The 14,336-nt window shown below is 39.6% G+C and overlaps 1 protein-coding gene and 1 long non-coding RNA gene across 2 annotated transcripts; both read left to right on the top strand.

Moving 5' to 3' along the window:
- Positions 1-9,811: 9,811 nt before the first annotated feature.
- On the top strand, positions 9,812-11,232 carry LOC132130487 (uncharacterized). The gene is made up of 3 exons (XR_009428721.1): positions 9,812-10,005; positions 11,032-11,102; positions 11,190-11,232. It is a non-coding gene; the product is annotated as an uncharacterized LOC132130487 (long non-coding RNA).
- Positions 11,233-12,395: 1,163 nt separating this feature from the next.
- Positions 12,396-13,931, top strand: LOC132130867 (putative nuclease HARBI1). Its single transcript, XM_059542705.1, has 4 exons — positions 12,396-12,828; positions 12,898-13,013; positions 13,110-13,221; positions 13,316-13,931. Exons 1-4 carry the CDS (start codon positions 12,396-12,398, stop codon positions 13,684-13,686), a joined length of 1,032 nt encoding a protein of 343 aa, XP_059398688.1. The 3' UTR covers positions 13,687-13,931.
- Positions 13,932-14,336: the final 405 nt, after the last annotated feature.

The following is a 14,336-nucleotide window of genomic DNA, read 5'->3' as shown; positions in this document are numbered from 1 at the left end:
ATTCCTCCAACCGGTTTTATACTATGAAAACGATCGATCCACGAAAATAGCATAAGAAATCAGTCAAAACCAACATAAAAACAACATCACCTGAAAATCAGTCACACACCGACCGCTACAAATAAGAGTAGAACGTAAACACAGTAAATCAAAGGAGCAGTCGGTAGAGCGGTCATCTCTCTCCTCGCGAGCAATACTCTCCTCTCACTGCGCACGCGTTCACTGGAACAGCGCGCATACAAAAACGTGTCATCTTAAAGGCATACAACATTCATGTCATGAACACTATAACATTAAGTGGCCGTTACAACACACACACACACGATGGAGACAGGAAGACGCTGGAGAGTGGTAAGCAGGATAATGGGTTAGTCCTTAGAGTTAGCAGGTAGGTATTGACCTAGTTGCGAACGAGACTGGACAGTGACTGAGTGTGTGTGTGTGTGTGGTTATTGTAGGAGTGATTGATTGAAGAGGGATGAGGAGCAGGTGGGAGTGATTAGTTTTCCGGTGAGGGTGTGCGTTGTGATTGGTTGGTGTTGGAGCCTGGCGTGTCTTTTACAACATGTAAGTAGTGCTGTAATTTACGTCTCTTGTGAAGTCAAGCAAAGTCACCTTTATCTTTATAGTGCTTTATAAATAACAGATTGTGTCAAAGCAGATTTACAGTGTCAAACAGGAAATTAGTAATGCAAGAGGACAATAACAAGAGTCATTTTTCCAGCTGAAGTTAGTTCATTGATGATTCGGTGGGAGTGAACATCATCTGTGAGTATTTAGGCCCCATCAAAGCAGAGTTAATACATAAATAAGGTGTCAGAGGTTATAAGTGCCACAGGGCTCAATATTGGGTTTCTTACTTTTCCTCCTGTATATGCTCCCTTTAGGGCAAATTATCAGGAACCATGGTATTAGCTTCTATTGTTAAGCAGATTATACTAAATTTTCTCCAGATTTTCTCCAGACCCGACAACACCTGCCAAGTTAGTAGAATGTTAGTGATATCAAAGACTGGATAGTTGGTCATTCCTTCCTTCTAAATTCTGACTAAACATTGGAATTAGTCAAAAAACGCAAATATAAGATGAATATAGTTTTCCTCTTGATGGATTTAATGTTACACTGTAACTCTTAACTGTCTTCTAAGGTTACCTTGAACCTTGGTGTTATGCCCAAAAGCAATCTGTACATTGCCATTCATGTTTCCAATGGTTTTAAAACAGCCTTTTTTCACCTTAGAAATGTTGCTAAACTAATAAATATGCTGTCTGTCTTAAATGCCCAAAAAAAGTATTAGTGCATTAATGACCTCAAGGCTTCATTACTATAATGCCTTATTGGATGGATGTCCTGTAGACGCTATAAATAAACTTCAGCCTGTTCAAATACAGCAGCTAGAGTGCTTATTAAACTATGAAATATGATCATATCAGCCCAATTTTATTGGCTTTACATTGGCAACCTGTCAGGTTTCAGATTAATTATAAAATTCTGCTAATTACCTACAAAGCCTTGAACGAACTCCCTATTACAAAAGCTATCTTTTATCTCACTATAATCCATCATGGGTATTACATTTCCCAAAATTTTGGCCTGTTGGTAAATCCACAAAAGGAGATACATCTTCTTTTCTTACTTGGCTCCTAAACTATGAAACTATGTTTTTTTTTTCTTCTTCTTCTTCAGTCAATCAGGGATTAATTAGGGATACGGCTCATGGTTCACAGCTCATGGTTACTCTGTGTTATTCATGTCTGCTGGAACCAAATACACTCATTCCACTTCCATTCAATCCACTCATACCGCACAACTGTGCTTTAATTGAATGGCAATACTCTATCAGTCTTTTACACATTTCTTCCTACCCTCAGAATGCCCTTCGGGATGCTTATCCAGCTCCGGCCCAGCATGATGTTGTTTTCCAACATCTACAAATCTCGACCTCAAAGGCTCCCACAACTTAATCTTACAGTTCAACCAATGTAGTAATACTGACTTAATTACTGACATTATATTTGACCTGTATAGCCAGAGGAGAACAGACCCCCTGGTGTTTATGTATCCTAAACAATGTGTTATGTACAAGCATTGTGCCATGACTTTCAATTAACTCCTCACTGGTTTAAGCTAAACATTATGTATGCAATTTCAACCCCGTCATTTATATTCATCATTGAACTGTAGCTGTGATACCCATCTTCAAACAGTCACTAGACCATTATTTTAATGAACTGAACAAATCTTTATAGATTTTTATTTGAACAAAAGGATAAGCTACATATTTGAATCAAAAACATATTTTCTGTAACAGTTTTGTCTAATAAACATTTGATGTTTTTTGTTGTCTTTCTATTTTTTAACAACAACATTATGTCTAACAGGGTTAAAGTGCACTTGTTAAGGGATCCTGGACCACTTCTCAATCAAAACAGCAATGATCTACCACCATATGTTCAGTGAGTATCAGGTGCTTTTCTCTATATTAGGTCTTTTTTCCACCAAAAGTTGCAATGGCATGCATAACCAAAAGTAAAATCTTTGTTTAATCTGATTGCAGTGGAAAAAAATGTATCCATATGTTTTTGATAGAGGAGTGTAGATAGAAACTGTCTGTATTAGTATAATGAAGGGCAAGTTAACACTGTGAATGGTGACATTTTCCTAAAATTTACCTAATTTACCTTTATTCTGCCATTAATTTGGTCCGTTAGACTCATTTAGCGGTGTTGGCAGCCATTCCAAAAAACTCTATATTCCATCAACTTCCTTGGTTGTGACTGAAGTGTGTTTAATGTGTTTGAATGGACAGTTGGTCAAGTTGTGACAAAAGAAGCAGTAATCAGGTATGCACTAAGCACTTCCAGCATGCCAAAGTGGTACATTTCATACCCATTTAATTCTACATTATTTATGCTGTTATTATGCATATTATAAAATGTGCATGAGGCCCACTATCAGACTTTGTTGAAGAAACTGAAAATTATGTATGAGTAAGCCTATGAGTTTTAAGGTTCCATCAGAATATGTACATTTACAGGAGTTTTCTGCAAAAAATTGAATCATTCTCCTTATATGAATCAATTTAACCACTAAATGAGTCTAAGGACATAATGTATTTAGATATAAATTAAATATATTTTAAACTACATTAACAGACTCTTCTCAGTGTACTAAAGTGGGCAAAGTTGTGCAGAAAAAAATGTATGCAAGTAATCATTCAAATTTATGCAAAATTTATGCAAGTAATCAAGCTATACTGATTGCTATATTGTATTTTTTTTTCACAAGTTCATCAAACAACCACAGTAAGAATATTTTATCAAGCACGGTGAGGAATGGCTTCTCCTGCTATTGTTATTTGCACCTCTTGCCACATGTACAGTTTATCTATCTCTGTTGCAGATGAGGGATTCACATGTGATAAATGCAGGGAAATAGTTAGGCTGACAGAGAAGATTTCAGAATTAGAGACACGCATCCAAACTTTTATTGAGGACAGTAAGAATGTTAGGGCTCTAGATACGGCTTTGGATGCGTCTAGCTCAGGGATTCTTGTACATTGTTCGGTTCCGGCAACAGAGCCCCTGCAGCAGGGCAACTGGGTGACAGTGAGGCAGCGTAGTCGTGGGTCAAAACACCGCTCTTCTGTTCCGATCAAAACATTAAACAGGTTCTCCCCACTCAGTGATGCACCCACTGAGAAACCTGATGAAAGTGCTCTAGTTATTGGTGATTCTATTGTACAGAACGTGAATATAGAGACACCAGCCACCATATTTAAAAATGTAAAAGTGCTGGCTAATGCTAAACGTAAATACAGTAAGATTGTTATTCATGGAGATCACGTGACCCTCTGGTAGCAATGGCTGTGTAGTTCGACTGCTCCCTGACTCTGTATCCTTAATCTATCTGTTCTCAGTAAAATTATCAATGCTTGGTCAGTCTCGGCTGCTCTGATAACAGTGCAACAAATGAAGATGGCAAAACGTCAATTAACGTTGGCTTCCCCGGAGAAAAAACGAGTTAAAGACCGTAATTGTGTTGCTGAGGGGGAACTTCGCGCTATTGTTGCTGATGAGTTAAAGATGCACCTTAGCTTTGTCAGGGAAATGTTTAAGGAAGAATTTACTCCAATCGCGGATAGACTTGGAGTCCTGGAAGAGGACGTTCAACTGATAAGAAATAATTTTGACAACATGCAGGCAGCTCTTTGCAACGCAAAGAAAGACACCGTGGAAGTGAGCTAGCAGTGGACTCCCTTCAGGAAAAGTTGGCGAGAATCGAAGACAAAAGCCGTCAGTCCAATGTCCGTTTAGTGGGACTAAAAGAGGGTGTAGAAGGAGATGATCCTCTGCGATTTCTACAGAATAATCTTACTAAATGGATCCCCTCTCTTGGTGGCAAAGTACTGGAAGTTGAAAGAGCGCACTGTATATACAGCAGTGAGTGCGCGAAATCTACCCCTCGTACGTTCATCTTTAAGATGCTGCGGTATCAAGATCGGAATGCGATCCTGAATGGAGCCCGTGCCGCTGGACAAATACTTCATAATGGATCTCCACTGCTTTTCTTCCCAGACTACAGCACTCACACTGCATCTAAGAGGAGAGCGATGACATTGGCGAGGAAGAAGCTAACTCAGTCAGGAATTACGTCTTTTTTGCTCTATCCCGCGGTAATCAAAGTTACTCAACGAGGGAAGATTTGACTGCTTGAGACACCGGCGGAGGTTGAAAAGTTCGTCCTCAATATGAATCCCATCGCAAAATCTTCCCGGAAGGGAGCAGAGGCGGTCGTGTCACAAGAATCCGAAGAGAAGGAGCAGGACTGCTAGCTGGGAGCGTATCCAAAGACTGTTACGTTAAGGGCAGGTAGAAGAGTGTTTAACTCTTTGCTTGCTGCCCGTTCTTTTACTGTTCTTGTTTATGTTTTTCTCTTCCATGCCCAAGTCCGCCCACGTAAGTTTAATTTGTTTTATTCATACATTTATATACATGGTATTTATATGCATTTATGTGTGTATTGCATATTTTCTGATTGTTGCCCACTATCTTTCCTGGGGACTACTTTTTGGTCCTCCCGCCTCATTCTGTTTGGTCTGCATAGCTATTACTCTTTAAATTATGGCTATACATATATTGTCATGGAATGTTAATGGGTTAAAAAGCCCCATCAAGCGGACCAAATGCTTAGATTATCTAAGATGTAAAAAGGTTTCTTTTGCCCTTATACAAGAGTCTCATTTGAAGTCAGCTGACGTGCATCGCTTTCAAAATAGATACTTTAAAATTATTTCCTCCTCGTCGGCCGTTAATAAATCTAAAGGGGTGCTGATATTGTCTAGGCGTTCTAATAATTTTTCTGTTATACGTTCTGGTGGGGAAAAAGAAGGCCGAATTACCTATGTTGTTGGTTCTCTAAATAATACCAAATACGCTTTTGTATCGGTTTATGCACCCAACGAGGGTGATCCGTTATTTTTTCAAGAATTACTACGTTTAGTTGTGACTTTGGAGGACTGCCTCGTGGTGTTAAGGGGCGACTTTAATGCTGTGTTAGATCCTCAGCTAGATAGATCTCATGCTTCTAAAGCTGATTCAAGGATTTCTGGTTGTTTTAACTCATTTTTGCGACATTCTAACATATGTGATGTTTGGCGTTTACAAAATGATGGTTCCAGGGATTATACATTCTTTTCAGCTCGTCATAAGAGCTATTCAAGGATTGACTATTTACTTATGTCTCCCTCTCTAATTCCCTATATTAATAAAGTGGATATTTTGCCACTTCTTTTATCATTCCCCAATCATTTCTACTTTAACACCTGTACCATTGAGCTCCAGACATAATCACTGGAGATTTAATACTTCCCTGTTAAAGGACTGTACACTTATGGAAGAATTACGCAACTCTTTGAAGGAGTTTTTGCAGATTAACAAGGATTCCGCTTCTAACCCCCAAGTATTGTGGGAAACCACAAAATGTTTTGTTAGGGGTAAATGAATAAGTTATTCATCGTTCAGTAAAAAGCATAGAGAGAGTCATAAAATTGAATTAGAAAAACAAAAAGATCTACTAGAGAAGGAACTAAAAGGTAAATTTTGTGAGACCAAAGCCAAAGAAGTTAGCGTCCTTAAATCTGAATTAAAATCAATATATTTGCACAGAGCTGAATTTCTCATACACCGTACTAGACAGCTCTATTATTTTAATGGAGAACGTCCTTCTAAGCTTTTGGCTTTGAGGTTGAAGGACAGTGAATCTAAGGCCAGCATATCTGCTATTAGGCATGAGGGTTCAGTGTATACTCAACCTATTGATGTAAATAGAATATTTGAATCCTATTATAAACATTTGTACACGTCAGAATCCAGCACTGACCCAACAAATTTTGATTTATTCCTTAAACATTTAGATATTCCCAAATTAAATGATTCTCAGCACGATATATTGGACAGCCCTTTGACAATTGAAGAATTGAAGTCTGCCCTGGACTCCATGAGCAGTAATAAAGCCCCTGGGTTAGATGGGATTCCCCCGGAGCAATTGAAGGCATTATGGGACATAGTGGCTCCCTTGATAATTAACTCTTTTCATTTTGCTTTAAAAAAGGGGCTCTGCACAGGGACCAGAATACAGCTTTAATAACTTTGCTTTTGAAGAAAGGGAAGGATCCACTTGAGTGCTCTAGTTATAGGCCAGTTAGCCTTCTATCCACAGATTCAAAGCTATTAGCAAAAGTCTTGGCCTTAAGATTGGATCGGTGTGTTGGAGACTTGATCAAGTATGATCAGTCAGGTTTTTTAAGGGGGAGATTTGCTGCGGACAATATTCGTAGGCTTCTTCATATTATTCAACTAGCAGACACCTATACAGCTTCCTCTGCAGTCCTTTCTTTGGATGCAGAGGAAGCATTCGACAGAATTGAGTGGAATTTTTTGTGGTCTGTCCTGGAACGTTTCGGGTTTGGTTCTTTTTTCGTGCAAGCTGTCAAAACTATCTATTTTGATTGTTCAGCCAGAGTTCTTACTGGACCTCATATTTCTCCTTCCGTTCGTCTCGGCAGGGGCACTCGCCAAGGATGTCCCCTGTCACCTTTGCTTTTTAATTTATCATTAGATCCTTTTGCCCAAGTAATTAGACAATGCTCTGCAATAGTCCCTATAAGATGTATGAATACGTCTCATAAGATTTCACTCTATGCTGACGACATTCTGTTGTATTTATCAAACATCACAGATTCGGTTAAATGCTTGAAACTGTTTGATACATTTGGTAAACTGTCCGGTTATAAAATTAACTGGAGCAAATCCATAATTTTACCCCTTAACTTAGCAGCTAAATCAGAGATTCAGGCCTTACCCACTATGGTTCCAGTCAGCGACCAGTTTAATTATCTTGGGATTAGAGTTTTTTGTTCGCTATCTCGCATTTCTAAGTGGAACTACCAGTCTCTTATGGAAAAGATTTCCAGCAATCTTCTGTGTTGGTCTCCACTCTGCTTGGCTCTTCATGGTAGGATAGCAACTATTAAGATGAATATACTTCTGAGGCTGAGCTTTTTTATTTTCAACCTTACCTCTGGCACCACCTACTGGTTATTTTAAAGAGCTTCGTACAGCAGTAACAAAATTTTAATGGAATTATAAACGGCCTAGAATTCGACTCAAATCAATGCACAGGCTAAAACCTCATGGAGGCTTATCGCTACCGGATTTTTGGTCCTATTATTTAACATACCAAATGAGACCACTTAGGACATGGATGGATGTTGACTCCCCTGTGCCATGGCGGGCCTTTATTTACCCATTGCATCTACAGGATTTACCTTTTACTGGAATACCTAAGAAAGCTCTGGAAAAGTTTGGTCCAATTATATGCCATTCTATCAAAACATGGAGAGTGGCAGAAAAGATCATGGAAGCTTCAGATTCCTACTGTGACTCTACCCCCATTTGGCATAATAGTAATCTCTGTACGGGTAGTAAACCCTTTGTTTCCAAATGCGGGGCTAATTGTGGGGTTTATACCCTTGAAAGACTTGTACAGTGATTATGGACTTAAGTCCTTTCAGATTTTAAAGGATGAATTCTCTCTTCCAGGATTTTCATTCTTTCTGTATCTAAGATTGAGATCTGCGCTAAAAGCATATGGAGTACCCTGGTCGAATAAAATATCTTCTCATCCTATGATAGATTGGATAGATTCCAGTATGGCTTCTAAGGGTATTGTTAGCATAATTTATAAATCACTTGTGGTACGACAGTACTCGAACATTCTGATTTAGGACTTCTGGGAGAGTCAGCTTAACACTGTGATCGATTGGGACATTGTCTGGGGGAATTGTTTTGCTACCTCAAAAAATCCGGCTCACCAAATGATACATTATAAATTAATTTATAAGGCATATGCCACACACTGTTTACTATATAAAATGAAAAGAAAATCTGACCCTTTTTGTCACTTGTGTAATAATGAAAGTTTAGGTACATATATGCATATGTTCTGGGACTGTTCTCAAATTGAGTCAGTTAGGTCCTCAGTCCAGGACATACTAACAGATCTTCTGAAGATTCCGATTCGAAAGGACCCTCTGAATTTTCTTCTGCTGGATGATTCTTCGTTGTCACTATCTGTCAATCAAAGGAGGATTCTGTCCGTTGTCCTTACTGCTGCTAAAAAGGTTATCCTAAAAATGTGGTTGGAACCAACTACCCCAGCTATGTCTATCTGGATGTCATATCTACTGGACATTGCCCTTCTGGAGTGCACCACAGCTAAAGTGCTCGGAGCCAATAGAAAGACAATACAATTTTGGTTAGACCTTATTGAGACTTTATCAAGAAGTTTTTGAGATCCTTCTAAGTTTTATTCAGTTTTATTTTAATTTCTTGTCATATGTATCTATTCTATGTATATTTAGTCTTATGGTTATGGGCGATCTTGGGCTTTGTTGTAAATAGTTAATTACACAAAATGTTTAATAAATAAAGAATCACAAAAAAAAAAAAGATTGTTATTCATGCCGGCGCTAATGATGTTCGACTTCGCCAGTCAGAGATCACTAAAAATAATATTAAAGAGGTGTGTGAACTTGCAAGCACGATGTCAGACACTGTAATATGCTCTGGTCCCCTCCCTGCTTACCGTGGTGACGAGATGCATAGCAGATTGTCATCACTCAATGGCTGGATGTCTAAGTGGTGCCCACAGAATAACATAGGTTTCATAGACAATTGGACGAGCTTTTGGGGCAGACCTGACCTGTTGAAAAGAGATGGTCTTCATCCCTCCTGGGGTGGCGCCACTCTTCTCTCTAGAAATATGGCAAATAGTCTTAGAGTTTATACTTGACTAACTGGGTCCCAGGTCAGGAAGCAGACAGACTGGCTAAACCGACCGTCTGCTAGCTGCCTCACGTCACAGAGGTCAGTTAATTCTCAGCACATAGAGACTCTTTCACCTAGATATCACACTATAGAGACTGTGTCTGTTCCCCAAACTAGAAAATACAAAAACCGTCCAAACCAAGTTAAGATTAACAATTTAATTGAGGTTCAACAAATAAAAAACAGATGCAATATGGATAAACAAATGATAAAGCTTGGCTTATTGAATATCTGAGGCCTGTTGCACAAAAGTAGAATTAAGACATCTGGGATAAATGACTCAGCTGAGCTCAATGAAGCCAAAACATGTGCGTCCAGGCTTAATTGGTTGCACAAAGACCAAGCCAGGATGAGCAGACGCGGATTCATTAAGCCAGGTGAAACCAATCCTGGATAGGTGCACGCTCACGGCTCATTCAAATAGACCCCGCCACAGATCACAGATTAACTGATTTACCATGGCAACTAGAGCCGCGTACTTTTCCCCGTCGGAAGCACAAATCCTCATGGAGGCATACGAGGAGGTAAAAGATATAATTAAGAAGAAAGGCAACACCGCCACAGTGATAAAGCAAAGAGAAAAAGCGTGGCAAAGTATTGCAGACCGCCTGAATGCGTAAGTAGTGCACAATTACACACTCACCGCTCCGCTGAAACATCACAATTACAATTCAAATATTTAATTCACATCTCCAAAAACGCAGTTGTACTGTAATTATGAAACGGTTAAATTTTTAATTGAAATGCACTGCAGATATGAGTGAAATTGTGTAAAGTAACTCCATCACACTGTATAAAGCTATGATAAATTATTATTAAAGCCTTACATTATTATTTAACGTTACTACGCTCAGTACGGTTGAATCTTAGCCGTTGTACTCTGCTTCTTATGTTGTCCACCGTTTTTTTTTTTTTGTTTCTCCTGCTTTTATTAATGTAAAGCTGCTTTGACAGAATGAAACAATTGTGAAAAGTGCTATATAAATAAAATTTAATTGAATAAATAGATGAGCTATAATAATAATCACTTTAATTTATATAGCGCCTTTCAAAGGACCCAAGGTCGGTTGCTCACTGCACTGCAAAAATGTCTTTCTTACTTAGTATTTTTGTCTTGTTTTCAGTAAAAAAAAAAATATCTAAAGAAAATCTTAAATATTTTCTTGAGCAAAATTACCTAGGAAAATAAGCAAAAAAATCTGCCAGTGAAACAAGAGAACTTTTCTAAAATTAAGTGTTTATGGAGTGTTTAAACTTATTTCAAGATAATCTTTCTTATTATATTGACAGATTTTTTATTTTTTTGCTTGTTTTAAGCACACATTTACTTAAAGTTTATATTTTTTGTCTAAACTATACTTATTTTGCTAGGTCATTTAGCAAATCAAGAAAATACATCTTTATTTAAGATTTTTTTTTTTTTGATATTTTTTCTGAAAACAAGACAAAAATACCAAGTCATTTTTTGCAGTGTGACTCCATTAAATGTTCTTGTGATAAAGAATGTGTGTGTGTGTGTGTGTGTGTGTGTGTGTGTGTGTGTGTGTGTGTGTGTGTGTGTGTGTGTGTGTGTGTGTGTGTGTGTGTGTGTGTGTGTGTGTGTGTGTGTGTGTGTGTATGCGTGTGTATGCGTGTGATGTAGATTAAACATGAACGGGCCAAAACGGACATGGCAGCAGGTCAAAATCAAATACAAGAACATTCTGCAGAATGGTATGGTCCCTGACTAATATTTAACAAAGCACAAGCATATATTGTACACAGAAGGTGCCTGCTCACACATTGTCTGTACTGTTTTAGCAGTGAAAAAGAATACCCACAGACAAGGCACAGGTGGTGGGTCACCTAAGGCTGACCTTACCCCAGCAGAGGACATGGCCTTGGAGCTAAATAAAGGCAGGCCCGTCTTAGAGGGGATCCCTGGGGGGAAAGAGACGAGCATAGGTTCCTCCCAAGATGCCACCCGCTTCATTCAAGGTATGTCCTTCCATCTCTACATGGGATACAACCACATTCATATTGAATCAATTTGGACTGTCTGACTTTGGTTTACCTATTGCCTTGCAGTGTCTGGCAGCACTGTGTTCCTGTTAGAGCCACCAGCACAAGCACCAGACGATGCTGATCCAGTGAGTACTCCATCAAAGGCATACTGTAGGCCTGGCATGTCTTGTCTACTAGCTTCAATATGAATCCGATTAAATGTGATAGGGTGAAAGCCCCAGTGCAGCAGCAACAGCACATGATGGAGACGATGATGAGGAGGAGACCATCTCTCTGGATTCCAGAAGGCATGAGGTATCATGTTAAGACTGTGAAAGTACTATTTACTCTACAATGGTGAGGAGTCCTCATCAAAATCAAAAAATCGAATTTCTTTTACAGGACCCAGATGCTATACAGTGGGAAAACCAGCCTGGCAACATAGTGTGTATTAATAAAAGGACACCACATCCTGCCAAATTCCAGCTGCGCTAATTGTATTGTGTTCACAGAGCTCACAAGCTATCAGAAAGTTGTATGGCAACCACCTCCGGCGCCAAATAGAACTGGCAGACATAGACATTCAGTACAAGAAGAAAAAGATGGAAAATCTTGCACTGGAGTCCGAAATAAAAAAAGAGGACAATTCGGAAACTGGACCTTGAAATAAAAAAACTTGAGAGGGAGGTGAGATATGCCTTCAATGTACACTGTATGCTAACTGTAACACAAATGTATTAATCATTATTTTTCTTTCCTCCCCCAGCTCCAAGAAGATGACACAGCTCAAAATAAAAATTAGGTATATTCTCGTAAAGTCAAGTGAGCCATGACATATGAGCTCTTATTGTGAGCACACAGGACGGTGGCATCTTTCTAAGGTTTTTTTTTATTTTCCCAGCAATCAGTACAACCAAGTCATCGTTATAAGGCACCGGCCTCTTTTGCCCACCCCCCCAGCACAAGGTGTGGCCACTAGCCTATATGAAGGCCCAAAATTGTGTGTTTCTTTCTGCTCTGACAATGGCATGCCCATTCTTGCGAGATGTGGTGGATGAAGAAGCACTTGTGCTGAGGAGAGCCTTCAGGCGAGAAAGGGTCTTCAGGGACCGGTTGGACCCGCTGGCCTTCCCTGATGACCATCTATATGAAAGATACAGGTTTTCTGCAGATGGCACCAGGTATCTATGCAGACTACTGGGTCCCAGGATTAAGCACCGCACTGCACGGAGCCATGCACTGAGTGTGGAGCAAATGGTTTGTGTGGCCTTGCGCTTTTTTGCTAGTGGAGCCTTCTTGTACTCAGTGGGGGATGCAGAACAGTTGAACAAGGCCACAATTTGCCGCACAATAAGGAGTGTGTGTCTGGCTATCAAAGCATTAGCAGATGTCTTCATCTCCTTCCCTGGCCACAGAAGACTCTGTGACATCAAAGAGGAGTTCTATAGGATTGCAGGTAAGAGGATCTACAAATTACAGGACAACTGTTAACACATAGTAGGATACTCATTACTTTGTGTGACAGGTTTCCCCAATGTCATTGGTGCAGTGGACTGCACACAAATAAGGATAAAAGCCCCCTCAGGTGCCCATGAGGCTGATTTTGTGAATAGGAAATCCTTTCACAGCATTAATGTTCAGGTGAACATAACTTTTTGATATTGTCCATTGACGAACACTCTGCATTGCCAGTGATGTGCATTGATTGGTGTAATATTCCTCATCTTATGATTTCAGATGGTCTGCAATGCTGACTGTGTGATCAGCAATGTTGTGGCAAAATGGCCTGGCTCAGTCCATGACTCCAGAATCTTTCGGGCCTCTGAAATCTATCAGTGCCTATCACAAGGTAAGCCACACAACCCCTATTTATAACCATCATGGCTGTGTCAAGAATATCACTGTGTTTATGAGGTAGTAATGATGAGATTTTGTGTTGACAGGTGAATTCTCTGGTGTGTTGCTGGGAGACAGGGGGTATGGCTGCCAGCCTTTTCTCCTGACACCTTTCACAGACCCCCAGGAAGCACAGCAGGCCTACAACCATGCCCATGCCAGGACCAGGGCCAGAGTTGAAATGACCTTTGGCCTCCTGAAGGCACGCTTTCACTGCCTTCACAAATTAAGGGTCAGCCCTGTTAGGGCATGTGATATTACTGTGGCTTGTGCTGTCCTCCACAATGTGGCCTGCCTGAGGAAGGAGAGGGCCCCCAGAGTGCCACCAGCCATGGACTGGGACAATCCGGCAATCTTCCCTGATGACGACAGTGGTCGGCTGCTGAGGGACCAATATGTGTTGAATTATTTTAGTTAGTATGTGTGCTTTCAATTTTGGTTAAATATGTCCTGCGGTGGCAGAGGAATTTGGGGTTTTTTGGGTTCGTTTTTTTACGAATTTGGCCTCTTATGATGTTTGTGCGGTATACTGTGTGTAATACAAGGCTGCAGGGAGGCTACTGCATCCATTCATTTGTCTGTTCAGTTGATGTGTATGGATTTGTCCTGCATTTATTTTAGTGTGCAGACATGCAGGGTGTGTTATATACAGACCTTTGAATGTATATGTATCATTTTGTATAATATGCTTTGATTCTGTGCTTTCCATCTTGTAGAGTCACTGTGACTTCAGTTTTGAAAGGAGCTGATGGTTTACCTGCTTTGTTTTGTCCTTATTCAATAAAGGAACATAATTTTACACATTGTGTTTTTATATTCATATGGAATGTGTATTTGTGTATTTGTTTATATGACAGAGTACTAGGGCCACACAGAGGAAAAAGGTTAGTCATAAATTTATGAGGCTGGTTCTTTCTGCAGAAAAGCTACATATTCTTTTTACAGTTTTGATACTTATGACAATGTGATACTTAATATTCTGGCACATCAGCATGTCTTTGTTTATGAAACCATACTGAAGTACAATTTCACGAAATGCCCCACATCTGTCATTTTAACAACTGTCCT

The sequence above is a fragment of the Carassius carassius genome, chromosome 47 (genome assembly GCF_963082965.1).
Source record: "Carassius carassius chromosome 47, fCarCar2.1, whole genome shotgun sequence".
NCBI lineage: Eukaryota > Metazoa > Chordata > Actinopteri > Cypriniformes > Cyprinidae > Carassius > Carassius carassius.
The sequence above is the reverse complement of the archived record's forward strand: the minus strand, read 5'-3'. Positions and strand labels throughout refer to the sequence as shown.